The sequence below is a fragment of the Hermetia illucens genome, chromosome 1 (assembly GCF_905115235.1).
Source record: "Hermetia illucens chromosome 1, iHerIll2.2.curated.20191125, whole genome shotgun sequence".
Lineage (NCBI taxonomy): Eukaryota > Metazoa > Arthropoda > Insecta > Diptera > Stratiomyidae > Hermetia > Hermetia illucens.
In genome coordinates, this window is record NC_051849.1 from 47,854,083 (window position 1) to 47,881,616 (window position 27,534).

At 43.4% G+C, this 27,534-nt stretch overlaps 1 protein-coding gene across 8 annotated transcripts in view; it reads left to right on the forward strand.

Annotated features, from left to right (window-relative positions):
* The window catches only part of LOC119647771 (probable serine/threonine-protein kinase DDB_G0272282), a 498,077-nt gene that overhangs the window by 422,947 nt on the left and 47,596 nt on the right, over window positions 1-27,534 (forward strand). For 5 of the 8 annotated variants that reach the window (XM_038049004.1, XM_038048957.1, XM_038048949.1 and 2 more), the window contains exons 3-5: window positions 11,444-11,615; window positions 11,774-12,012; window positions 12,156-12,319. In XM_038049004.1, coding sequence (XP_037904932.1) covers window positions 11,444-11,615; window positions 11,774-12,012; window positions 12,156-12,319 — 575 coding nt within the window. The remainder of the gene's footprint in view (window positions 1-11,443; window positions 11,616-11,773; window positions 12,013-12,155; window positions 12,320-27,534) is intronic. The other 3 variants (XM_038048970.1, XM_038048964.1, XM_038048994.1) reach the window with 1 other exon arrangement.

Genomic DNA, 27,534 nt, shown 5'->3' on the forward strand with positions numbered 1-27,534 from the left:
TTGTGATGTTCGACCCTAGATAGGAGAAGTTAAGGAAAACGGTCTCAAAGTTGTAGTCTCCTATCTTTATTCTTCCCGTTTGACCAGTGCGGTTTGATGTTGTTGTTTAGTTGGTTTTTGGTACTGACGTTGCCGCCATACATTTTGTCTTGCCTTCATTTATGTGCAGCCCAAGATCTTGCGCCGCCTGCTCGATCTGGATGAAGGCAGTTTGTACGTCTCGGGTGGTTCTTCCCATGATGTCGATATCGTCAGCATAGAGCCGTAGTTGGGTGGACTTAAAAAGGATCGTACCTCTTGCATTTACCTCAGCATCACGGATCACTTTCTCGAGGGCCAGGGTAAAGAGGACGCATAATCCCCTGCATTTGAGATCATCGCCCAATATTTAGCAACAGCCATAACGTATTGAGAATCGATACTGGTTCCTCGATGTAATCATGCATCGAACTGTCGAGGTTTATTAGAGAATCATTTCCCGTCTGGTGACTATGTGGGCTTATAAATGCTGCTATGCTGTGAGCCTAAACAGTCAGTCACTGCTCCACAATTTAATAGGCTAGCTCCATTTTCACAAATATTGGTATGAGGCCATGATGCACCGTAGAGATACGTGAAATATCACTTTAGCAGGTGGGCTAATATCACTGAAAAAAGTGATATTACAATGCAATGTTACATACTTCCACTGCGTGGTGCATTGAACAATGCATTACAATATGGTATTACTTGGTGATTTCAGTGATGTCTTGTGATGTAAAATCACATTGGCCCGGACATTTGTAGACTTTACTTGTCACACTTGTATTATGGGTGTAATGTTGTGATGTTAAGTGATGTTTGGTTATGTTTGGAACGGATTTAGTGATGATAATGCGACATCTCATTATTAAGGGCGGAAATCATACTAGAAGGCTTATTTCCACGTATTTTTCAACATTTTGTTTAGTAGGGAGAATTAATTCAACTCAATTAACATCATATTAGTCATATTTCGGACAACTTCTGAGAGTTTGAAAAATGCGCGCCAAAAATAATAAAGTTACGCGGCATTAGGCAACTGAAGACCATAACTAGAATTCTCCAACTGTGAGAGGTGTATCGACCGCAATTTTTATCTGATACCAAAAAGGGTTTGATGAAAGTGAAAATAATCAAAATGCAGGCACTTGAAAAAAATATTTGAATTTTCACCAATGAAAGAAATCGATTCTCTCGAACCTCCTAACGTGGCCTAGAAACAAGACAGAAGCCTTGTTTTCCTCTTTATCACGTCTAACCCTTACCCCTTACTATTTTCGCCATAAGCAATTAAGTGATACGTTTCAGATTATTTGAACACCCCAAAACTAATTTAATTTGATGATATTTATTTGGTATCTATAGAAACACTCCACATTAGTTGAATAGCTCGTGGAGGTTATGTCACATACATATATTTGATCGGATTGGATAGATTTGTTTATTCTTTTCACTAAATCCATTGATCAATTATTGTATTGTATTGGAAACTTCAATTAATCATATTTCACATGAGCTTTTCCATCCGGGGGTTGAATTGTTGCGTATGTTGAAATGGAAGAATACAATATTAGTCAAAGGAAATATACATTACAAAGGTTATCCAGTTGCTTAAATAAATTAACTTGGACTATGTATGTATGTAGTAGTATGTTCACAAATATATGTACTTATATATATGCATATTTCTGAAGGTGGAGTAATGAGCTTTGCTCTCTGGCCGCTATTGTTCTAAATACGATTACTGACTTTCTGGGAAATTTGGAATCAAGTTTTGCTGACACAATAGCTAATGCGAATAAATAATATATATTGATTATCTTTAGATTACAGATTTGTCCATGTGTAGATGATCTGATAAGGCGCATAGATACTGCATTGTACCCTTACTTTCTCCCTATTTTTCTGGAAAATAGGTTCTAATGTGTATCGAATTGCTATAGCTTTTCCTGTAGGTATTAAATGTAATAAAAGATCCTTAACATTAGTTAATGATGAAAAGTTTTAAGGATGGAAAGTAAAAAAGAGAAAACAATTTAAGATATTGTATACCCTATTTACCTTTCTTTAGTATGAAAAACCCCTAAAATGGGAAGGCCTCCTACAAAAAACAACATTGTGTATATTTTCTTTGCAAGAACGCACATATTGAAGAAATTGTGTCACACAGAATTACATACCATCCGTTGCGAAGTTTTATGACACTATAACTCAGGAGTTACGACACATTTCACACGTATGAAGAAATGTTATGATATTTTCCACGGATCCAACCTGCTCTCATTCGCGACGCGGTGGCTCAACGTGTTGGTGATAGCGGGGGTCGTTTCATCATTTATTACCCAGACAATTATAAATTGCAACGGCCAGGATGTTTCTTCGGACCCATAAGGTTATATCAAAGGGTAAAATTCCCAAGGTGATAATTGTTCCTACATATAAAATTTTGTTTATGGGTCCTGCAAGCGAATGGGTAAATTTGATGGTTTAGGCAAGACGATTTCAGGAGAAAGCTAAGAATTTATCCAAGAATTTTGGTTATATGATGAATATTTTTGTTTTCGGCTAAAAGTCCACCAACTGCCATTATTATCAAACTGAAATAAATTTCAATTTCTTGATTTTCCAACTATATTTATGCACATTCCACAAACCGGTTGTTTCCATCCATACAAAAGTAATACCAAGCATACGTTCCCTGCAAAGTACACATTATCGACTTTAATATTAGAGATTGTGGCAGATTAAGTATTCTAGAATTACCTTGTCATATGTTTGCTTCTAAGTGGAGTAAAAATAATCCATATATGTGCATGTTTTGTTTAATCTTGACCACTTTCCGTTTTTATTATTATGGGGCTTATACTTTGCCTCCTTAATGTTGCCATTAATTTCGCATAATGACAGATTTGTCCGTGCAAGAGCTGAGTTGGTTGAACATCAGCTTTGCCATCTTATGCCCCGGGTTTAATTTTTCCTCCCACCAAACTCAAAATACAACTGAACTGGAAGTAAATAGCCTCGCCAAAATATCTCCATTTAGCACTTCATTTATGTGGATGACCAGTCTGTATGATATGATGAGCTATTTTGATACCAGATTTCCAAACACTGTGGCAACTTCCCCTGTATTGTACAGAGGAAGTTAATTTCCTCTGACTGGCTGTTTTCTTAGATGCTATTTGTGAACTTTACAACTTCTATTGCCTTGCTTTTTCAGTGAAATCCACTTATGTCTCAGACAGACTAACAGCTAAAACACCCCCTGGAGCGTCTAGGACTCTGACCAGGCCTATTCGGTATAGCACCAAGACCCGGTGGATTTAGAAAGCCTCAGTTACCCTGTTATTTCTCCTATCCATCTTCCTATTTTTTGCTTTAAGAATGCCTCAAGGATAAGGTTCCACTCGGTTCCACGTGATGATGGTGCTCCTAACTTCTGCAGAAGAAAAAGGCAAGAATCGGGCAACCGTGATTTCCCGATGACAGTGGAATCCGTGCACGGTTGTTGGCTGCCAACAGAGCCTATTTCGGCTTACGAAAACTGTTTCGCTCGAAACGTCTACCATAGGGTCAAAGCTCTTTTTGTACAAGACTATGATCTTGCCAGTCCTTATGTATTCCTCGGAAACTTGGGTTTTTAGCAAAAAAACTCTTGGCCGCGTTCGAGAGAAGAATCCTCCGAAGAATTTTTGGCCCCCTACATGAAGATCAACGATTCCGTACCCTACATAACGACGAAATCTATGAGCGATACTATGACCGTTTGGCTGTGGATAAAATCCGGCTCAATAGATTACGGTGGGCGAGTCATTTAATCCCTATGAATGAGGATGATCCAGCCCGGAAAGTCTATAAGGACGATACATATGGTAGAAAAAGACGCCAGACAACTTTAAGTGATATTGAATTGGTGGACCCCGCAAAATCAGGATGTCTGGAGTTCCTTATTAGGGCAGACATAGACCGGAAACGGGTTGTTGCGCCGTTGATGATGATGATGTCCGCTGAGTAGCTGAGTTAGGTAATAATCAACCTCACCGTGCTTTCTATTGAATCATGACCGCACGTCATTTATGAGATGCGCGGTACATCTACCCCTCGATTCTGTTTCCCAAGGTTGCTGCCATGCGCAGACAGTAGGGGCTCTCTCTTCACAAGCGACAGCTTCCTTGTATCCCCCACCTTCTCTGAGGTATATAAGCCTGTGCTCGGCAGTATTGAGAGCGATCGGAATAACTCCCACTATCGTCATTACTGCTGGCTCCGAGATGGTACGAAAAGTGGACACAACTCGCAGAACCCTTCATATTTACACTTACACTAGTCGCACTACATTTCCTTACTGAAGGAGTCAGCCCATACTTCAGAACCGTAAAGCAGAACGGATTGAACCACGACCATCAGCAAACGACGCCTGCTGAATAAGGAATCTCAGACAATGGACATCACGCGGCAAATGGCAAACATTCTAGATTCAGCCTTGTCTGCGGTGGTACGAATCCACTCGAAGAAACTCATCTCCGCTTCAGCTAGACCATGATTTTACCAACCTGAATAGAGAGGATTGTGGGAATGCTCTCCACGGTCGGCAGAACAACTTTTCTTCCTGTTCAGCAATCCATCTGCTTACTCGCCGCATCGCTACTCTGCAATGAGCTGGCTCAACCGTGCGTGCGATAACCCGTTCTTCAACATCTTCCGCGTATTCGATCAGATGCGATTAATCATGAATCTCAAGTTGTAGAAGACCATCGTATAAGGCCATGCAAAGGTCCGGACCAAGGATAGATCGCTGATTCGCTCCGATGTTACCTTCATTCTGCGCTGTCCTTACCCGGTCTCGTAGTGGTAGGTAGATTGGAGTATGAAAAAGATTTTCCAGTGCCCCAAGCATGTGGTACCGCCTCGCAGAATTGAAGGCATTTTCTACGTCTAGGAGCAGCATTACTCGCTAACAGTGGGAACTGTGTGCCTCTGCCAGTTTTACCGCTTGGACCACCTTGTGGCGGTACATTGGAGTCACGACCCTGGGTACCATTATGGATTCGCCTCCACCGCTGCATCCAATATACGCGGAAAAGATCTGACAGCCTGACATAGACTGTAGGACAAATGTCAAGGAGGAACTTTTACCAAAAACAATCAAGACTGAAGTCCAGACTGCCGACCCGAAGAGGCCAGAGAACAGAGTGCATTATAACGAAATAAATTATTAAAGCTCAGTAAATGCCGTGATATTAACACAAAAGTATGATATAGCTATTAAAAGTTGAATTTGGAATACATGGTTATAATTTGCAATTCCTGTCTTTCAATTTGTGAGAGAAAACGGTTCCTCCAAAACCTCCTCAATCGCATTAATTATGGATCGTTTCGCTCTAAAACCATATTGTATTGGTGAATAGCCTCCCACAGCACGTATTGCATCAGTCAGTCTAACTCAATGAGCTTCTAAAGCAACTTCCCCGCTGTCTCCAGCATATTGAGCAGATGATGCGCTGACAGCGCCTCGGGATCACCTTTGCCTTTGCTTATCACCGCAAGTTTTGCACCCTTCCTGCGGGACCGAAGAACACCTCCTGCTAAACAAGGTTGAATGCTTCGAGTAGCAAGTTCTACTTGTATTTACCATACATATGAGTTTCAACACTTCGCTGGGAATACCATTCAGTGCTGGTGCTTTTTGTGTGGCAAAATCTGTATGTCTCGAGCATCTGGTTGAGGCATACCCCAACTGATGGCCCTAGCAGCACAAATAGAGTTCTTCCGTCCTCTAGCTCGAATAGATTGTTTCGGCGTGAGGCAAACGCTGAAAACGTCAGTTCCGCACAACGAATCCAAACCAAGCCATCTCCTAGAGCATGGGCAACAGTGCCGGATATATCGGCATACCAAGACGATAAGTTCCAATCTCGGTACTGTTCACTAAGAAGCAACAAGTCGACTCTTCCTTCTTGCACCGTCAGCTCGTAAGCAGTTCGAATACCATACATCTTTGCTTGCAGGATGTGGAGCATGGTGCTTGACTTTTCTCTTTCCGCAATTCTTCACTGAATATCTACCAACGCCCTTCCCCGGGAAAGTGAGCCACAGTTTGTCTCTGAAGACCGCGGTCTTTGCAAAGGACATATCTTTTTGCCGGCTCACAATTTCTACATTGTGCCCTGGTTTGGCACATTTGTAATACAAAGTGCTTCTGTCCTGCCCTTTGCAAACCCCTGTTATATGTCCGTATGCGCAGCATCTAAAACAGCGAGTTGGAACTCTGCTTCGCCTTATTCTGCAAATAATTCAGTCTATCTTTATTTTCCTGCATTGGCGAAGTTGGCTTGCTGTCTTTTCATAGACACTGACAATACCCAGTTTTTGACCTTTGGAGTTGACAGTAACTGCCACCTAAAGGTTGCTCACATATGGATAAGTCCTTTTTATCGCTTCCTCCACCTCTTCCGCATTAGTCAGACAATCCAGATCTCTTATTTCAAGGGTGCACATGAGTTCTAGGCTGGAAAATATTGTTTTCGTGCCTAGAATGCTCTGGACTCTCTCGCACAACGTACTTTTCTTATCGGTCTTCGACCCAAGCTTGAAAAGTTTATCACCGGTTCGAGTCCGCAGGAGAGATTGAACATCTACCCCAGCGCCTTTTGAATGGTTTGTGACCGTGGTTTTTCCTTTCTCTTTTTATTTGGCACTGATGTTACCATCCTAGCCGATTTCGACTTTGCTACAGTGGAGCCAGTACTGCTATTCAGCTTAGACTGTTGGTGCTGAGTTACCACTTAGCGGAATTCTTCTCGTTGTGTCCTCGGCGGCAGATTCACGCTGGTTTCGCTTCGCCTCCTTACATAAATTGTTTGTCCCCCCTCTGGTTGGCTGAGAGCACTGCGTTTTGGGCCACTAGGTGCCTCACTAGCAATGTGCTTTTTCCTCAGCTCCTCTTCGACTGTCTTCCAAGACTTTCGCTGGTGTGCAAAAAGGTCCAGCAGTTTTTCCGTCTCTGTGTTGGCACTTTTGACATCCATCGAGATATTTCATTAGACGATGGTAGCAGCCTTCATTTTTCATAGAACTACCACGCATTTTAGTTGCCAGAAGCGGTGAGCCTGGTATATTGTTCCTCCTTCAGAAATTTTTGGCTATAGTCGTCGTTCTTGTTGTTGCCATTGTTCTTGGTTTCACTTTAATTTGGGTCCCAGCTGCAAGCCTCTATGTAAGCTAGAAAATTCAGTCGCCTTAAATAATCCCCGACGTTGCGACAGGGAGGTCACGCGTGAGTTGATACAAATCCTTATGGGGTTTGTGTTCGGAGCCGAGATCAGGCACTCCGTCTCAACTGAGTATAGACTGCCAACTTAATTGTGTCATAGCTTTGAATGTACCCTGTAACCCTGTTATTATCGGGAGGCAATGGTAACATTAACCTGAAACCCGTTTCCACGAGATATCACTCCCGTATACTATGTAAGGTAACAGAATGCCACAGCTGTCAGCTAATGTGCAATCTATTCCGAATCGTTTGGCAAATCATAAATCGATATAATGCCGGGTCGTCGTCGTTTTTGCCACTCACGTTAGTTTACCATCAGGTGGAGTAGTCGTTATCTGGGGCTATCAACTAGGAAGTGTGAGCTGACTGAGTTCGAAAATAACAAAGATCGCAGGAAATTTTGCATGCCATTAATTGATGGATTGGATCTTTAGTTAACCCCAGAGAAAGGGCCAGGACCTGGTTTCGCATGGTATTCGTGATATCGGGTCATGTAACTGGCCAGCAATAAATTGTAAGATAGAATGCGATCTTTGTAAGAGGGGGGAAAACGGAAAAGGTAACAAAATGCAGTTGCGAATACAATTAACGAAAAAAAACTAGTTATCCTAATTAGTTCTGAATCCGCCATATAATACTTTGTGGGAGCTCCGAAATGTAAAGGAAGAGACTGGAAGACTGCTTCATGTAAAAAATCGCTTTGAATCACCTATCTATTAACGATATCTATACTACGTGCAGTAACCTATCCACGTATATATGTGAAAAGTTAACTATGTTCTTGGGGAAACAACTGCTCTCACCAAACAACTCCTTCCTTCTTTTTGTTGGAAGGGAGAATGGCCCGACATTTTTTGTCAAGCTCAAGCGAGCCAGCTATAACTTGGGTAGTGCCCGTTCAACTGGTCATCACAAGCGGCATGTTTTCCTTATGCTTTACACTTTTGCCTGCAGTAAATAAACATACTTTGACACAATCTGCTTTTTAAGGTTTTGGATAAAACAAAACCTTATTAAAATCGGTTTGCTGTCTATTTGTCTGTCTTTTTTCTCCCAGAGGTGAAAATCTTCCAAAGACACTGGAACACACGCTCCAGCGTATGCGATTTTTACCCATTAAAACCACCCCCTAACTGCTGCTCCCTTCCCGCAGAACCACCACAAAGTAGTTCGTCCCGGAGGGGACATGGCTCTAGCCTTTCCTTTCGTCCACCGATTTCTCGTTTCCTCTGCCCCTCTTAATCTGCACTGAATCGACCCTACCATGTCGATCACTGCATTCCAGCTCTCCTGGCATGCAAGCATTTTTCCAATTATATTTTCCGGTGTTCTTCCGAATGTCTCCTCTAGAGTCTGACTTTCCTGAGCGAATCTAGAACAATGGGAGAAAACATGCGCCGGGTCCTCCGGAATACCGTCGCAGCTGGGACAGATGGTTGACCTGTCCAGTTTAAACCTATAGAGGTATTTACAGTAACTACCATGTTTCGTGAGAAACTGTGTGAGATTATAGTTTATCTCACCATGCGTTCTCTGCGTCCACACCTTGATGGTGGGAATCAATCTGTGGGTCCATCGACCCTTTTTTGCCTGTTCCCACCGTTGCTGCCATCTGCTTAAGGATTCCTCCTTTTCGCCGTTTTTCATTTGCCATCTTATCGGCCAAAATGTCGATCGGCAGCATTTCGGCTACTGCCTAGGCCTCTTCGGTTGAGATGGTTCTATAAACACACCGCACTCTTAGGGCGATCTTTCTATACACAGCGCTCATCTTTTGAGCGATATGCAACGCAGTTGACCCAATTGGCGCAGCGTAACGCAGTATGGAACTCACCACTCTAGCTATAAGCAGTCTACGAGTGCATCGCGGGCCTTCAACATTTGTCATCATCCTTGCCTTGTTAGCATGACCCACATTGGACGCCTTGGTGCAAACATTTTGTAAGTACTGTTTGAAATTCAGCCTCGCATCTATCAACACTCCAAAGTATTATATTTAAATGCTGACTTTGAATTGATGATATGCTTCTCCATTCTGATGCGGGCAGTGGTTTCCTCACGCCGCTTCGTGATAAGCACCGCCTTTTTTTTATCCTACGCCAATGCAAGACCTGTATCTTTCAGCTACTTCTTTATAGCAGTGATTGCTACAATTCCACATCCACCAGATCTTTTGCAACAACAATCATCACTATGTCATCGGCGTAACCCACTATGGTTTGTTACCTCGCTAGCAACTCCGACATTGAGGACATAATTATACATGATGTTCCACAATAGCGGTCTCATCACAGAGCCCTGTGGGACACACAGGGAGACAATGTATTCTTTGGTCCCCTTGTCTGTGTCGTACCTTCTATCTGTTGAGTAGCTGTCGGCTAGCGCAGTTAACTAACTCGGTACACCAATTGCCGCCAGTGACCTCCTTATAAGGTTGACACTGGCAGAGTTGAACGCATTTTACACGTCAAGGGTAATCACAGCACAATATTTTCTAGTGCCACCCGTTCCGTGCATCGCATTTTCAGCTAAAACAGTGACCAGTTTGATGGCGTCGATCGTTGATTTGGCCGTACGGAAACTGCATCGTCGGTCTGATAAGCCTGCGAAACTTTCTACAGCGTGTTGTAGATTACTCTCCAACATTTTCCCCATAGTGTCCAATACACATATAGGCCTGTAGGAAGATGGCTCACCAGGAGGCTTACCAGGTTTAAGCAACAACACCAACCTTGGATTTTTCCATGTCTCAGGAAAGATCCCATCCGCGAAGTATGCTTCAAACAACTCTATGAAAATGTCTGGCCTCGACTTGACGGTCAGCTTATGGGCTTTGTTTGGTATGCCGTCAGGGCCGGGCGCTTTGTTGTCTCCCAGCCTACCGCAAATCTCGAGTACTTCTTCCTTCATTTCTGGGGGTATTACAATCACATCTAAAGATGCACGTAAACTGTAACCCCTTGTATCCTTCTAAGGGAACAAACCCTGAACGATTTTCAGTAGGAGATTGGGACATGTAATTTGTGGAGGCGCTTCCCCATGGGCAACATGGAGAGGACCGCATCTGCCGATGATAACTTAATTATATTGTCTACCCTACATTTAATTGGTGAAGTGTAATAAACGCTAACCCTAAGCTTGCAGAATATTTCTCTCTGGAAGCTGAAAAAGAGCAATGAGAACAGCTCCTTCTAAAGTAAATGGTCAACTTTCTCCATCATGGCAAATTTCAAGAGTTCCGCTGTCGTGGACTCCTTCAGTACATTTCCATATTACTAAAGTTCCAGATGGAGAAGTAGTTGACTCATAAATAACATAAACTATTTCACTGTAATTACAACCATTTAAGTTATCATTACATTCCACCGAAACTGCTGCTCTAAGTTCATTAGTAAAAAATATTTGCCCAGCAAAGTAGGTTCCCCAAATTTAAGTAAATACGAACATTTACACTATTCGCGCTTTGATTCATCATTCTGGCTAAGGCCCATAAAATATTCCAATTATTTTGCGAGTCGTCCGCCATGAAGTGAGACGAATTTTCACGCAGTGAAAAAATGACTGTTAAGCTCGGAATGCCATTAGCCTGATAAAACCCTTGCTTGCTTATAGCTCAGGTGCCTCCATGTTGAGCACGGAAAGATTAAAGTTTCAAGCAAAAGCACTTGAACAACTCCGTCTGATACTCTCCAAGAAAATGTTGACTTTTGTAGGTACAAAGAATACGACGAGAAGCGCAAAGTATCTTTCTCGTAGTATTACCACCGCGGGCTTAGTGCTGCGAAGAAGATGTTCCCCGTTCACAAAGAACGTTTTTATTCGTTTAGAGGTAACTACTCAGCTCAGGGAAACAGGAAGTGCAAATTGAAAGAACGTGTCTGAGTTGATGTCATTACAGTGTAGTTTTTCACAGGAGTGCTGTAAATAAATCAAGTCCTGCAACGTCCTGTATTCAGACAGGATAAAGTTTGAGCCATGCAGGAACTCGTCTTTTTGTGTATCTATTTGAACAATGCCCTCAAAAATAAGAGAGTGTTAGTGTCTTTCCATCTGCTTCCGTTTTCCATTTGATCATAAATAAATTCTAAATTTAATTTTCGTCCCCATGTTTGCTGAAAATTAAAATGTCCTTTTCATTTCTCCTTGCAGGTTATTGGGTACAGCAAGTTCAGAATCAGTTAGATGTTCATATTGTTCTAACTTCAACGAGAGTGATCTTCGGGTGTCCGTGGAAAATACATGCACTGATTCACTAGTGACAGCCATTGACGATGAAGCCTTACTAATATGCGATCCAGGAAACGAAATGGCAAGAACAAAGGTTTATTTTGATTTAACGAAACAATACCATCTTTTCTTTCTTTCCACACATTAATGCACCCACAAGATACAATTTGTGTTTCTTTCCTTTCGCATTCACAGCGCGCAACAGAAGATTTAAATATCTCCTCTTTCCTTTCTCCTTTTCCTTTATTTTAGGTGCATTTCGATGACGTATCACTCTACGGGACTCCAAAAGAGGAGCCAATGCCTTCCATACCGGTCGTAACCGAGAAAATTTCTGCCAATTTTCTAAAGAATCAATTGCAATCATGGTTCCAACCGACCGACAATCGGCTGGCCATGAAATTATTTGGCAGCCGAAAGGCCCTAGTTAAAGAACGTATTAGACAGAAAACATCTGGTCATTGGGTTATTCATCCATGTAGCTCATTTAGGTAAGTAATTCTACGACCATATGGGGTCAGGACACCACCAAAATGCAGTTTTTTCAATGACCATAGCTTCCACGGTGATCTTGATCCAAATTTGAAAAAGATATAATCAGTCAATCTAACTTCGGTTCTTTATCTCATTTTAGATTTTATTGGGATCTTTGCATGCTTCTTCTTCTAGTAGCGAACCTCATTATCCTGCCAGTAGCGATTTCGTTCTTCAACGATGATTTAAGCACAAGATGGATTGCCTTCAACTGCCTCAGTGATACTATTTTCTTAATAGACATTGTAGTCAATTTTAGAACAGGTAAGTGCAAACATGATACTTTTGTCAATATTAGTAAATAGTCAAGCTGGAGAAACCGTGTTCATTGCTATTAAATTTTCTAATTTATAAATAAATGTTTGCCTGTCACCCATTAGTGGGGTAAAACGCGTCAACCACATCTACGCGCCATCGCTCGCGGTTACCTGAAATGCGCTCCAGCTCCCCCGACGACTTCCCAAGACGCTCGCACTCCTCCTCTACTATTCTGCGCCAAGTGCACTTAGGGCGATCCACTCGTCGACCATCTTTGGAGAGTGGATTCCTCTGCATGGCATAGCTCGCAATGCAATTGTCGCCCCTCCTTAATGTGTGATCTATCTACTTCCACTTCCGCCGACCGATCACAGTCCGTATGGCTGTATGACTGGCCAGTGTACCGATCAAGTTCTTCGTTTAAGACCAAGACAGGCCAGCGTTCTCCGATGATACGGGGCAGACATCTATTGACGAACGAAAGCTTGGAACTTTTGGGTAACAGCGGAGTTCACTTTCCATGTGCTACTCCCATATAGCAACACAGGAAGAACACTCACACAAAAGAATCTCGACTTGATTTTAATGTTCGGAGAACTACATTTCCTGACAGGGCGGCGAAAGCGGATCTAGCGCTGTTAATGCGTCGGGCAACATCTAGTTCGGTGGCGCCATCAGCAGAAACCACGCTTCCTAGCTATACAAATTGATCGAAGCTTTTGATGCTCTGCCCATTAATGCAGATAGAGAGAGTGCGATGCCCCGTCAAACTGAGAACCATGATTTTGTTGCTGTTTATCTTCAGTCCGACTCTACTAGTTCCAAAACCAAAGAGACTTGACCAAGGTCCAAGACCCGGTGAGAGAGCAACCAGATGTCATTAGCGTAGTCGAGGTGTTTGAGGAAAGATGACATAGGCCATTGAGTTCCTCCAGGTCCTCCGGACAGGACAGCATAACGAACGTCACTGATAACGAAAACAGATAATATCGGTGACAGGATGCAACCCTGATGGGCTATGCTTTGGACTTCGAAATCCTCCAAAATTTTACCTCGGTGCAACAAGTGCGATTTTACGCCTGATAATAGCTATTAGCTTCTCCGGAATGCCCATTCTACGTAGAGCACTCTAGATACACTCCCTGTTCACGCTTTCGAAAGCTTTCTCGAAATTGATGAGCAGGTGCAGCGAAGCTCGAAATTCCGTCCACTGTTCCAAAATGATCCGTAGGGTGTTCGTATGGCCGATGCAGGAGGATCCGCAGTGGAAACCAACCTGCTCTCTGTCGATCAAGCTTGCGAGATGCTCTTTGATGCGTTCCAGGATTGTTTTATCTATTATCTTTCCGACGGCAGGGAGCACGCAGATATTCCTCTAATTGTTACATTCATAACGGATTATTTTTTTTTTCTGGAATCTTAACGATCATCCCCTTCTTCCACTCTTTGGGAAACATCCCGGATATCCAATATTTCCATACGAGTGGACACAGCAGATCTGCAGTAACTGCAGGTGCAACGATAGGTAATTCTGCGGGGAGATCATCAAGCCCAACAATTTTACTCTGTTTGAGTGCATTGACAGGCGCTTGGAGGAACAGTCAGCCATTTCATCCTGAAGAGGAGGAACCTAACCTGCTATTATACGGTTAAGGACTCTAGTGAATTGTCCTTTCCACCTCTTCAGTTGTTCATCATCGTGGATGAGAAGTCAACCGTTAACGTCCTTCACAGGACCATCGAAAGATTTACGCTCGCATGCAAGCTTTTTTATGATGAAATCATTGTGATCTGCAGCATTTTCCACTTCCCTGACCAGTGCAATAGCTAATTCTCTTTTGTCACGGCGTACACTACGTTGAACTTCTCGGGATTTCGCTGAATATCTGAGTTCAAGCGGGTCACGCTCACCATCACTCGCAGCGATCAGTAGAGTCTTTAAGCCCTTCCGCTCATCGATGCGTTTCCACGACTCCACAGTCAGCCAGATCTCATGACGCTCTTTCGGGACGTTGCCGACGACTTTTGGAGCACCTAAGAAAAGAATATTTTTGATGGCGACAATGCTCAGGAGTGTTACTCAGTATATCTACTGCTCCCCCAGCAATATAGCTCTCCCACTGTCGAGCGACGGTCGTAGAAGCGGTCGATTTTCAACTTAAGGCGTTACAGCTCCCCAACCGTGCCAGAAGTTTCGGATGCAACACGTAAGCAAACGTAAGTGACCATCAGATGGTGATCCAACCGATCTTATGGCAAGCTCTGTTGTTGAACAGTGTGCCACCAATAACGAGGCGGTGGAAATTGCAAAAATCTACCAACCTTACGGTCGCCACCACATGTCTCAGCAAGGTGTTGTCAGATCCCACCTTCGCATTCAAATCACCCTGCACGGTCACAATGTAACTTTTAGGAAGTTTCCCCCGAATTGCGTTTAATTACTCATAGAAAGCATCCTTCTCCACTACATCGGATGTTTCCGTTGGTGCCTAGCATTATGCAATTGTAATGCTCCATAATCTGGACTGAAATTTGGCAGTTAGAATTCTGTCAGAAACCGGCTCCCAGGTCAAGAGAGCAACCCCTGCGGTAACCGTGAAAATCAACCCGACACCGTATTCGCGACTACCATTTGGCTTCCCCGAGCAAAAAGCACATTGCCGCTCCACACTTCGACTTTGTTTCAAATGTAAACTGTCATCATGGCCATGGAATATAAAAGTAGATTAGGAATTACAAGTTGAATCTTATGATATGATAGGCTTTTCTAAGAAGGTATTACCTGTACAGCTCTCACGTCCTCGCCCTGCTATCTTCTAAAATCACCTTTTCAACTACCTGCTGTCTGTGCGTGCACCTTGCAAATCTAAGAAAGTCTCCAGTGGTGAAAACCATTTGGAAGTACAATATTTCCTTCTAGACAAGTAGGCAAGAAGAGGCCGGGCAACTACTTGCAGCGCCATCTCATTTTCTTGGTAATGGCTGCATATAACCCAGACGACCATCATGCTTTTCAATAAAAGGAGCAGTATCCTGCTAACATTGATACTGAGGTCTTCATGTCTACCTTTATCAGGGACAGTAAAATTCCGTTCCAGAGATGATCCTTCAGATTGTCGTCTGCTGGAAGAAGTTCACATTCCGCCATTAGGCTGTTTGAACCTTTACAACTTCACCCTTCAAAAACACTTGACAGTCGATTCTCTAACGCACCTTTCTGCCCTTGATGGCACCACTGTGGAGTCAGGCCTTAAGGCGCAATTTTTCGGTCACCTCATTGACAGCAGTTCGCGTACCATGGTAAGTTTCCGCGGAAAATAAAGGCAAGTACAAACCAACTGGCATGTTTTTGTTGTGTTGCTATTTAGCACCGATAATGTTGCCTGACTGGCCGAAAAGAGCTAATCAACATTGTTACCTTAATGTTACTACTGAAGGCCGCGACCCGAATTGACAAGCCATAGATTCTCCAAAGAGTCAATACACCAGCTAATTTCGCGATACCATTCTGAACGGGTTAACAGAGAGAAGATCTCCAGCAATATTTCGATAAATGGAAGATTCGAATGGAACTTGGTAGGGATTGAGGAGGGGTTTAGGTTTAGCAAATATATATGATGTCGAAATAAAATGTTTCAAAGCATCAGTTTCGTTTGTTCATAATAGTAACATATCCTTTGGGGACTTCGATCCCTCATGTGCCGTTTTCGCAAAAATTTACGTGCGTGTGTCCGAACCGGTTCCTGAAAATATCGACATGAACAACACGCGATCTAAATCTGGAACTGAAATATAAAAAAAAGACGACTCGACCGCGCGTGGAACCGTAAAACTTCAGACCTGAGTGCCGCGATCAAAAAGGAGGATCCACAACGGATCACATCCTCGACCGATGTTTCCCTTGCCTGAGATGTTTGTGTGGCGCGGCCCCTGAGGTTGTCGCCCTGCCTTGACATCGTCAGGCCATTATATTGGAGAATGTCCCTTTTGTAATAAGAGTTAAGGAGGGAAAGGGAAAAAGTGAGTCCTCAAATTGAAGCAAGAATTAGTTAATACACAAAATTATGTTCATGCGATAAATAACTAAATAAATAGTGATGCAATTTTAATCTCAAAATAATATAAAGTATAAGAACTCAGTATGGGTAAGTTATAAAAAAATATTTAAATGGAAAAATAAAATAACTGTTTTTAATACAAATGAATAAAATAAAAGGAACCATTCCTGATAAAAAAATGAGTGAATAGAAGAAAAAAAACACAAAAACTACCTCACCCAAAGCTCTGGTGAGTACATTTTTTTTCCAATAATTTTCTCCCAAGTAATATTAAAACCATAGAGTGAATAATCAAAAAAAAAAAAATTCACTTAAACCTGTTAATGCTCCAACCGGTTCAGTTCATCAGCTGTCCCTCTAATCAGCCGATCTCGGTTTCGCTAATCTCATTCCCGGTCCATGCCCTGAACTTAAAATTCCATGCCGGCTCAACGTCAACATCAACATACACTATTGTTATTTCCCCTCAGCCACGAATAATGCTGAGAGCATTTTTAAATTTTCAACAAAACAGTAAAGAAGGTCCTGTCACTGGTAGTACCTCCAACAACATGAAATTCGGTACGCCATCGACTAAAATTCTTCGCTTCTTCGTTTTACACGCCTAAAATATTCTCCCCATTAGGAGATATGCGATGACTAATCAGAATGAGAACTGCATTTACAACCAGTGATAGAGGGAAAGATAATAACATTCATTGAACCTACTTGCCATGTCCTAGGGCTCGAAGGACCTCATCGTAAACCTAAAAAAAAGTGTAGATCACACGATACAACTATTGTAATCATCAAATTGTGCTGGGATTCTAAAATTGTATCTCGGCGCATTTCTCGACAATTTGCGAAGTTCAATCTGGCTCCGATATATGGCTGGGATTCACCCTTAATGGCATATAGCGCCTACATTGATAATAATAATAATAATAATCGTTGGCGCAACAATCCATGTTGGATCAGGGCCTTGAAGTGTGTTAGAGCACTTCATTCAAGACCGTAACGGTACACTAGGAGGCAATGTGGTCAGCATTGCGTTCGCCCGAGATTATTACCCTGATTTGACTCAGGTACTCATTCACAGCTGAGTCGACTGGTGTCCAACGTCAAATCACGATACAAATTCTACTGCCACCAGTGAGATTTGAACCGCGACCATCCGTACGACAGCCTTGCGCTCTAACCACTCAGCTATCCGGACACATTGATGGTTCGTCGAAATGCGCTTCCACTCCCTTTAAGACTTCCCGAGACCCCCGCACTTTTCTTCCAGTGTTCGGCGCCATATATTCTAGGGAATACCGATTTGTCAGTCATCTTGGCAAAGTGGACTTCACTGCATGGCGTAACCCCTCTTTCCAAACTCAGAGTTATTTGACAACGATACCAGGCACCTGATATCATCATCGTAGTTGAGGTGTTTGAGGAAAAATATCATGATCCAATAGATCCTCCAACCCCACAGGACAAGACATCCTCAAGGACATCTTCAACAACAAGAACAACTAATATCGGTGACAAGATGCAACCCTCCCGGAATCCGCTTTGGAACTAAAATTCCTCTGAGATTTTACCTCGATCCAGTAGATGACATTTTGCACCATCGTGTACCGCTCTGATATTAGCTATTAATTTCTCCGGAGTGCCCCTCATGCATAGAGCACGCCAGGTACACTCTCTGTTCACGCTGGCACAGCACAAAAAAATCAAATCCTTATATTAAACGAATACAAATTTACTAAATAGGGTGCGCATATTCATAACCAAAGGGCGATGAAGCATCAACAAAAGATCTTCACAATCACCTGAAGAACGTTATCATAAATACAACCACAAACATACTTGGCCCCAGCGGCAAAAAAAGTCGTAACGGCTGGTTTGATGATGAATGCAAGCTAGTAACGGAGCGGAAAATGCTGCATACCGAGTAATGTTGCAGTCTCAAAGAACGCTGATACGCGCGGAAACTTATCACGAACTCCGGCGAGCGGAGAAGCGACTTCACAGACGGAAAAAGGAAGCCTAGGAGAACCAACAGGGGTGTGAACTCGAAAAGTACAGGAGCAACCTCACCAGGCACGCAATTTTTATCACCTTACACACCTCGATGTTCATCCTGCCGAGACAAAGATGGAAATGTGATTTCCGGCAGAATGGGCATATTGGAGCGATGGATTGAATACTTTGATGTACAACTGAACAACCAGGACAGGCGAGTTGCAGGTCCTGTCAGCTGAGGACGACGGACAAATGCTGCCACCACCAAGTATAGAAGAAACAGTCCGTGCAATTCATCGACTTAAAAATCATAAGTCGCAGGAGCCGATGGAATTACAGCCGAATTGGTTAAATATGGAGGCGACCAATTACACCAAGTGGTTCATCAACTTGTGCTCAAGGTGTGGCATAGCGAATCAATGCCTGAAGACTGGCAAAGAGGCACTATCTGTCTCATACATAAAAAGGGAGATATCACACAGTGAAGCAATTATAGAGGTATCACGTGACTGAGTACTATCTATAAGATATTCTCCGCTATCTTGTTAGGCCGGATAGCCCCATACGGTCAGAACATCATTGGCCCATACCAAAGAGGCTTCACTCCAGGAAAATCAGCAACAGATCAGATTTTCTTTCTGCGGCAAGGGATGGAAAAACTGTTGGAATATGGACATCAGTTGCACCATCTTTTCATCAACTTTAAAGCCGCCTATGATAGCATAGCCACGGTAAAACTGTACACGGCCATGAGAGAATTCGGTATCCCAACGAAATTGATAAGACTGACTAGGCTGACCCTGACCAATGTGCGAGGCTAGATGAAAGCAGAGGGATCATTCTCAAGACCATTTAACATCAACAACGGTCCACGGCAAGGGTATGCCTGCCCTATCATACATCCTCTTCAACCTGGTCCTGGAGAAAGTGATGCGCGATGCAGACGTAAATGCGAGAAGCACCATCCTCTTTAAGTCCACCCAACTAATGGCTCACGCTGGCGATATTGATATTAGGGGGGGAGCAACCCGAGACGTACAAATTGCCTGCATCCAGATCGAGCAGATAGCGTCAGCACCAAAAACCAACCCACCAACAACATCAACCCGCCCTGGTCCAACGGGAAGAATAAAGATAGGAGACTACAACTTTGAGACGCGCACACTTGTCGGCAGCCAACAGAGCCTATTTCAGCTTAGAAAAACTGTTTCGCTCGAAACGTGTCACCATAGGGTCAAAACTCTTACTGTAAAAGACTATGATATTGCCAGTCCTTATGTATTCCTCGGAGACTTGGGTAGCTTAGCAAAAAAAAAAACTGCGAACTCTTGGCCACGTTCGAGAGAAGAATCCTCTGAAGAATCTTTGGCCCCCTACATGAGGATGGACGATTCCGTAGCCTACATAACGACGAAATCTATGAGCGATACCATGACCGTCTGGGTGTGGATAACATCCGGCTCAACAGGTTGCGGTGGGTGGATCACTTAATCCGTATGGATGAGAATGATCCAGCCCGGAAACTCTATAAGGGCAATATCTATGGTAGAAAAAGAAGACGAGGCAGACCCTGCCTGAGATGGAGCAATGGCGTAGGTCAGGACCCCAGACAGCTTTTAGGGATATCGAATTGGTGGACGTCGGCGTAAAACCGGGGTGTCTGGAGTTCCTTATTTAGGCAGGCCTAGACCGGATACCGGTTGTTGTGCCATTGATGGTGATGATGCATGCTGCTAGAAAGTGGCCAAATTCAAAACGTTGGAAAAGTCTTCTTTTTTCTTTCAGAATAAGGGGATTTCTAGTCCGCCATCTATTTAATTAATAATTTAATGATTATTTCCCTTCATCTAGGGCTGAGGCAAGTCATCAGAGGCTGCCTCACCACGTCCCTGCGAGTAGCGTGAACGTCGTGGTTACAGGTTGCTATTTCTTCCCTTATATTAATTCAAAAACACGACATAGGTATGAATTATAATGAAGGCAACACCGCCTAAGCCGGCCGAGGCTAAGCTAAAATATTGTTTAAGAATCGAGGGATTCCGTAGTCCACCATCGGCTTAATGGCGACAGCATTAACAAAGGTGAGGCAGCGTCTGATGAGTTGCCTTTGTCCTGGATGAACACCGCAAATCATATTACTTTAGAGATTCCTAATCCTCAATTCAGCACATAACCCAGCCTATTCTTACTTTGCTTACAATAACCAATTGAAATGCTGTTTCTACCGGTAAACTAAGAATAATAGACTCTGTATCTCCATATACTTTTCTGATCCTCTTTATGGCATCTTGTCCTATATTGTTAAGATTGATTTGCTCCCTCAGAGCGGGTCAGATATCTTGACCACGAAATGCATTCGATAATCATTTCCTCCTTTTTGACTCTAACTTCAACTTATTCCCCAGGCATTTTCTCCGCTTTGCCGCAGCAGCTTTATAATTAAACTTTTCGTTGGATTCACTTAATTTCAACATCAGATCGATCTTCTTTCTATGTTCGCCTCATGCGACTCACACGATCACCCAAGTCCGTGAGTTCCGAATCCGCCTATACGTTTCGAAGGATATCTGAAACATCTCCCTTCTTTGAAATGATTATTTCCAAATGGATCTTCCGCCTAGTTCTTTTCATATTTTTGTTGCTAACCGTTATCTATTCTTCGAACTGCCAACTATTGGTTTCTAGCACTACCACTGCTTTTGCGATTATTTTCGCCGCTCCAACTTTCTCGGCGAATGGAATCTTTACTTCTACGCAGCTTGTTGGGATCCTGATGACTCTCACTGACCGTTCCCAAATCATGAGGAAAATCGGCGTCGAGATGGTTTTTGTATCCGGCTCCATAAATCTAGATATAAACATATTCAAAAGTAAATTAAAGTGAGTATTACTTACATAGATACAGGAAGAAATACTTCAATTGATTCAAATAGACAATTTATTTAAACCAGAGCACGTTAATACGTATCTTTAGTTTCTTCCAAGAATGATATGCTAAGCCTAATATCGCAACCCGTCCTATTAGTTGGTTCCATGCTGAAAACGAGGAAGCCAACGATATCCTTTCAGAGCTGTTGCCCTAGGGAACTGGAGGCTTGAAGGCCGCTGCAGACGAAAGTTTGGAGCCAATTAGTCTATTACATTTGCCCCACATTGGGCGCTATTCGCAATAACGAATATCCTAGAACTTCTCCTCTTTAATACATGGTTCACTACGTAACAAGGTCAAAAACATAAAAAACACAGAATTATGAACTTCTTCAACTCATTTTGAACACACGTTCTCCCATCATTTGGAACAGTAGCCTCACTGAATCCCGTTTCCTTCCTTTGGGAGCAAGAAAGATACTTCCCTGGCCAAATTACCGAAAATCTCATTCTTCTATAAATTTGTAACTACGGTCAATGAACCATGACGATTCGCATTTCCGTATCCACGACGTCGAACAAGGAGTGATTTATGTTCCATTCATTATACAAACGGAAGGGACCTCAGATCAAGCATGTAGTCCTGCGTCAGTCATGCCTAATTCATGTAAGGCAAATGATAGGCCTAACAACCGTAACAAAAGTTTCAAGGAAGAAAAAGATTCGCAATTTCGTTTCCGATCTGATTGGTATTTTTATGAATAATTCCTTCCCGGGGAATCCCTCATCTTGGCTGAAGGCGAACCTGGATCCATCTGACAAGAACTGTCATCAAAGAATACAAAACAATTGGGGAAAATTATTACTTTCTTTTTTTCTTTAATTTAAGGACGCACATAGAATCGAACGTTCACTTTAAAGCTGGTCAGGGATAGTTTCTAGTTTTCCTTTAATTAATAAATTTCCGAATTAATGTCCACTCTTGTGTGTGCTTCCGACACATTTCTTGCAAACACACATCACGCAACTCTTTATGCAAGTGGTCGTATTACTATTTTAAGGATACATTGGAGTCGTTTTCGAGACAGGAGTGTACTGTGTATGTGCGTTCCTGAGCACGGCATAATAATCCTTATTACTAAATTGCATGATGGGGAAAAAATAGAAGCCATTTCCAAGCCATTCTGGCCGGAGTGTAGCGAGGACCTTGATATTGTACTCACTGAATTTTTCAAGAGATTTTGTGATGGAATGAGCTCGTTATGAGTTCAGTGTATGACGATAAAATACCTGTATTTTACGGTGGTTAGAAGGTGAACTTGAACAGTACAATATGTGCACCCATTTAGGACATTTGTTTTTCATTGCATGTATTCCGATATAATGTTTCCTCCTGAAAGCTGCTGATTTGAAGCTGGCATGTGGCGGCCATTTCAGATTAGATCCTAAGCGCTGGATTTGGTATATTTTTTGTGCGCCAAGCAACTTGATGGTTAAATAATAATCGCAGCGTTGATCGTGAATATAAGATATGTCATATTTATGTATGTATTAACTTCAAAAATTAATCGTATCACATTCTGCTCTAAAGACCCTCTTGGTTGAGAGCGGCGTACTTCACGATATGCCCTCGTTTTTAATTTCGAAGGTGTATCACACTTCTTAAGAGGATCCCTAACTGCTCCGTTGTTTTGGATGTTACTGAATAATCTGAGGGTAGGAGTATAAGGAATAAAGGGCTCCTAAATAAACTTCAATATTGGCAAACACTTTTAACGGAATTCCCAGTATGGACAGAATAATTTCCTGATTTTCTCTCTTATATCGGTATTTCGCTGTGCTTCCTCTTACATAAAATCCAAAATTGGGCATCCCCCGCTAAACCTCTCTTCAATCCTTTCTCTCTCTCAGGCTTTAACAAAGGCAATTTCTGCATTGGTAAAACAGCTTTATATGCTATTAACTGGAACAGTATTTTCTTCTTCTCCTTCACTGTCTTAATTCCTATTTCAGGCCTTCATCATCAATGGCGCAACAACCGGTACCCAGCCTAGGCATGCCTTAATAAGGAACTGCAGACATCTCGGTATTGCGCCGAAGTCCACCAATTCGATATCCCTAAGAGCTGTCTGGCGTCCCGACCTACGCCATCGCTCCATCTCAGGCAGGGTCTGCCTCATCTTCTTTTGCTACCATAGATATTGCCCTTATAGACTGGACGGACTGGATCATCATCGTAACCTATTGAGCCGGATTTTATCCACAACCTGATAGTCATGGTATCGCTCATAGATTTCGTCGCTATGTAGGGGGCCAAAAATTCTTCGGTGAATTTTTTCTCGAACGCCCTCTAAGGAATACATGAGGACTGTCAAGATCATAGCCTTATACAGTAAGGGCTTTGATGCTATGGTGAGACGTTTCGAGCGGAGCAGTTTTGTAAGCTGAAATTGGCTCTGTTGGGTGCCAACAACTATGCGCAGATTTCATCATCGTCGTTTGACAAGTGCGGTTTGATGTTGTTGGTGGGTTGGTTTTTGGTGCAGACATTGCCACCATATACTTTGTCTTGCCTTCATTGATGTGCAGCCCAAGATCTCGCGCCGATTACCGCCTGCTCAATCTGGATGACGTCAGTTTGTAGGTCTTGGGTCGTTCTTCCCATGATGTCGATATTGTCAGCATAGGCTAGTAGTTGAGTGGACTTAAAGAGGATCGTACCTCTTGTATTTACCTCAGCATTACGGACCACTTTCTCGACGGGCAGGTTAAAGAGGACGCATGATAGGGCATCCCCTTGTCGTAGACCGTTGTTGATGTCGAATGGTCTTGAGAGTGATCCTACTGCTTTTCTCTGGCCTCACACATTGGTCAAGGTCAGCCTAGTCAGTCTTATCAATTTCAACGGGAATTCTCTCATGGCCGTGCACAATTTTACCCTGGCTATGCTATCATAGGCGGTTTTAAAATAGATGAATATATGGTGCAGCTGATGCCCATATTCCAACAGCTTTTCCATCGCTTGCTGCAGAGAGAAAATCTGATTTGTTGCTGATTTGCCTGGAGTAAAGCCTCTTTGGTACGGGCCAATAATGTTAGCTGTTAGTACGGGCCTAGCAAGATAGCGGAGAATATCTTATAGATGGTACTCAGCAACGTGATACCTCTATAATTGGTGCATTGCGTAATATCCCCCTTTTTATGTAGGAGACAGATAATGCCTCTTTGCCAGTCGTCAGGCATTGATTCATTTTCCGATATGCCCATTCTGTCGCAAATCAAATTTCCCTGTTTGTCTCGGCAGGATGAACATCCAGGTGTATAAGGCTTCATCCTGCTGACTTGTTGGTAAAACTTCCGCGCCTGCTGCGGTTGCTCCCTGTACTTTTCTAGTTCACAGACTTGTTGGTTTTCCCAGGCTTCCTTTTTCCGTCTGTGAAGTTACTTCTTCGCTCGCCGGAGTTCGTGATAAGTCTCCACGCGTGCCCGCGTCCTTTGAGAATGCAGCACTACTCGGTATGCTAGTTTACATTCATCGTCAAACATGTTTGTGGCCGTATTTATGATAACCTTCTTCAAGTGATTGTGAAGGCCTTGGCTTCGTTTAATATTCACCTGAATGAACTGTTTCATTCCTCCAATTTCTTACATCTAATAGCATTTCACCATCAGCATCAACAGCGTTTTCTCATTTTGGCCATTTTTCTTCCCTTTTGAGGATTCTCCTGCCTTCCATGTCTTGTAGATAACTACCCTAATGGAGTCTTTGTCCTTGCTGCTGCTAATAAGTCTACGTAGGACCTTCCTTTCATAGCCCTTCAATATTTTGAATGTTCCCTTAGTTAGGTCCACGATTCACTAACATTGCATAGAAAAGGTCTGATGATAATTTTGTAGATTTGCAGTGCCGTCTTCCTGTTTATACATTTTGACTTTTGACGAGCAGTCAAATCTATTCCCCAGACGAATTCTCGTCCTTGTTTTGTCAATTTTATTTACCTATTTTGATAATTTTTTCCTAGATATTCTACGCGTCTATGGAGATGTTTTATCTAGGAGGCATCTTTCAATTTATTTTTGTAAAAAACATTATTTTGTTTTCATTCATCCTAATTTCAACTTCCTTTGCTACAATATCAAACCATACCAGCGTGTCCTTTCCAGATGTTTTGCTCTGCAAGAAAATTCTTTGTAAGTCTAGCAGCATTTAGCCCACCACTTGTCCGTATGGACATCGTTATATAGGCTACGGAATCGTCCATCCCCATGTAGGGGACCAAAAATTCTTCGGAGGATTCTTCTCTTGAACGCGGCCAAGAGTTCGCAATTTTTCTTGCTAAGAACCCAGGTTCCCGAGGAATACATGGCAAGGTCATAGTCTTGTACAGTAAGAGCTTTGACCCTATGGTGAGACGTTTCAAGCGAAACAGTTGTAAGCTGAAATAGGCTCTGTTGGCAGCCAACAACCGTGCGCGGTTTTCATCCTCATAGCTGTTATCGGTTGTGATTTTCAACGGTCTCAAAGTTGCAGTCTTCAATGTTTATTGTTTCGGGCACCACTGCCATTTCGACTTCGTGTTCTTGCCGAAGGCCGGGGGAGCAGGTTTGTCTGGATCCGGTGTTTAGGGATAACGTTTTTTAGGGCTTACCTGACGCCGAACGAGATGACGCCGGACTTTCGGCGCCGGCTTGATGCTCTGGAAGACGCCGTTTTCAGCACGGAGGGTATCCTGGTAGGCAGTGATTTTAATGCCTCAATCAGACTCCAGAGGGAAACGGTGGACGACTGTCAAGTCCTAGAAGACTTTTCGGCAAGGGATCACCAGTACATCGCTTTCGAAGTGGTTGACGTTACCTGCTGACGAGCACCAACGCGACGCTCCCCCTGCCTAAGGAATGTCGCGAAGGTCAACATCGGGAAGTTCGTCGAACCTCTTGGAGCAGGCAGGGTCGCGCTGGCGGGCACTTCGAAAAGTGGTAGTCTCATAGCTGACACCGTCGTAATTTCAGTGATAAACCTGATAACGACGGCGTGTGAGGCTTCAATGCCCCGGAGTGGCCCAGGCGCGACAAGCCTTCTATGCACTGGTGGAAGGCAGAAATTGTCGATCTACGGAGGAAATGTCATAAGCTCCGCGTGTGGCACAACATTGGCACGCAAACGAGGAGGCATGTGCCATAAAGGTGCAGTATAGATCAGCAAAAAGGAGACTCCGCAGCGCTATAAATAAAAGCAAAGCTCGCCGGTTGGCAAAACCTTCTTAACGAGGTGAATGAGGGCCCGTGGCGACTTGGCTATAAGCTTGTCATCCGGAAAATCGGGGCTCTGCGGAAGCCCTACATACTAAGGACCGACCAAGCGGACCGCATTGTGCGGGCATTGGTCCCCAGACACCCAGTACGGGTTGATGTAAATAGCGCGGAAAGCGTCGAGGATTGCCCCCTTTTCACAATGAGAGAGCTCGAAGAAGCAGTTCTCAATATGAAAAACAGGAAGGCGCCAGGCCCTGATGGCATCCCGGTGGAAGTTTACAAACTTGTGTTCTGCCAATGGCCAGAACTGCTGCTTGAAGTATTCAACGCTTGCTTGAAAGAAGGCAGTTTTCCTTATCGCTGGAAAGTGGCCAGACTCGCGTAGATCCCTAAGGGTAAAGGAGGCCCGTCTGCATACCGACCGCTGTCTATGCTTGACACGACCGGAAATGTGCTCGAGAAGCTCATCAGGGGTAGACTGGCTGAAGCAATCCGCGCTGCCGGGGACTTATCCGCAATGCAGTTCGGGTTCAGAACGGGAAGATCTACAGTGGATGCTGTTATGGAGGTCGTAAATGCGGTTCATCGAACCGAGGCACACAGCCGCCGATCTCGACGGATAGTGCTCCTCATAACGCTTAATTTCAGAACTGCCTTCAATTCTGTAAGATGGACAGATATGCTAGGCACATTAGAAAACTCATTTCACTTGCCAACCTATCTCTTGCGGATATTGAGGGATTATCTGAAATACCGCTCTCTGCTCTATGAGACGCTAGAGGGCCAAAGGAGGATTGAAATCACGTCGTTATTAACACAGGGATCCATCCTAAGGCCGGACCTCTGGAATGCTTCTTATGATAGTCTGCTGAGACTCGATATTCCCGAAGAGTCGCGCCTGGTCGGTTATGCAGACGACGTTGCGGCCTTTGTTGCCGGACGCACTGTTGAACAGGCGCAAAGCAGGCTTGGTAGATTGATGCGACGGGTAATCGAATGGATGACTGCTCAATGATTCGAAGATGAGCTTCAATCAAAGCAGCAGCGGAC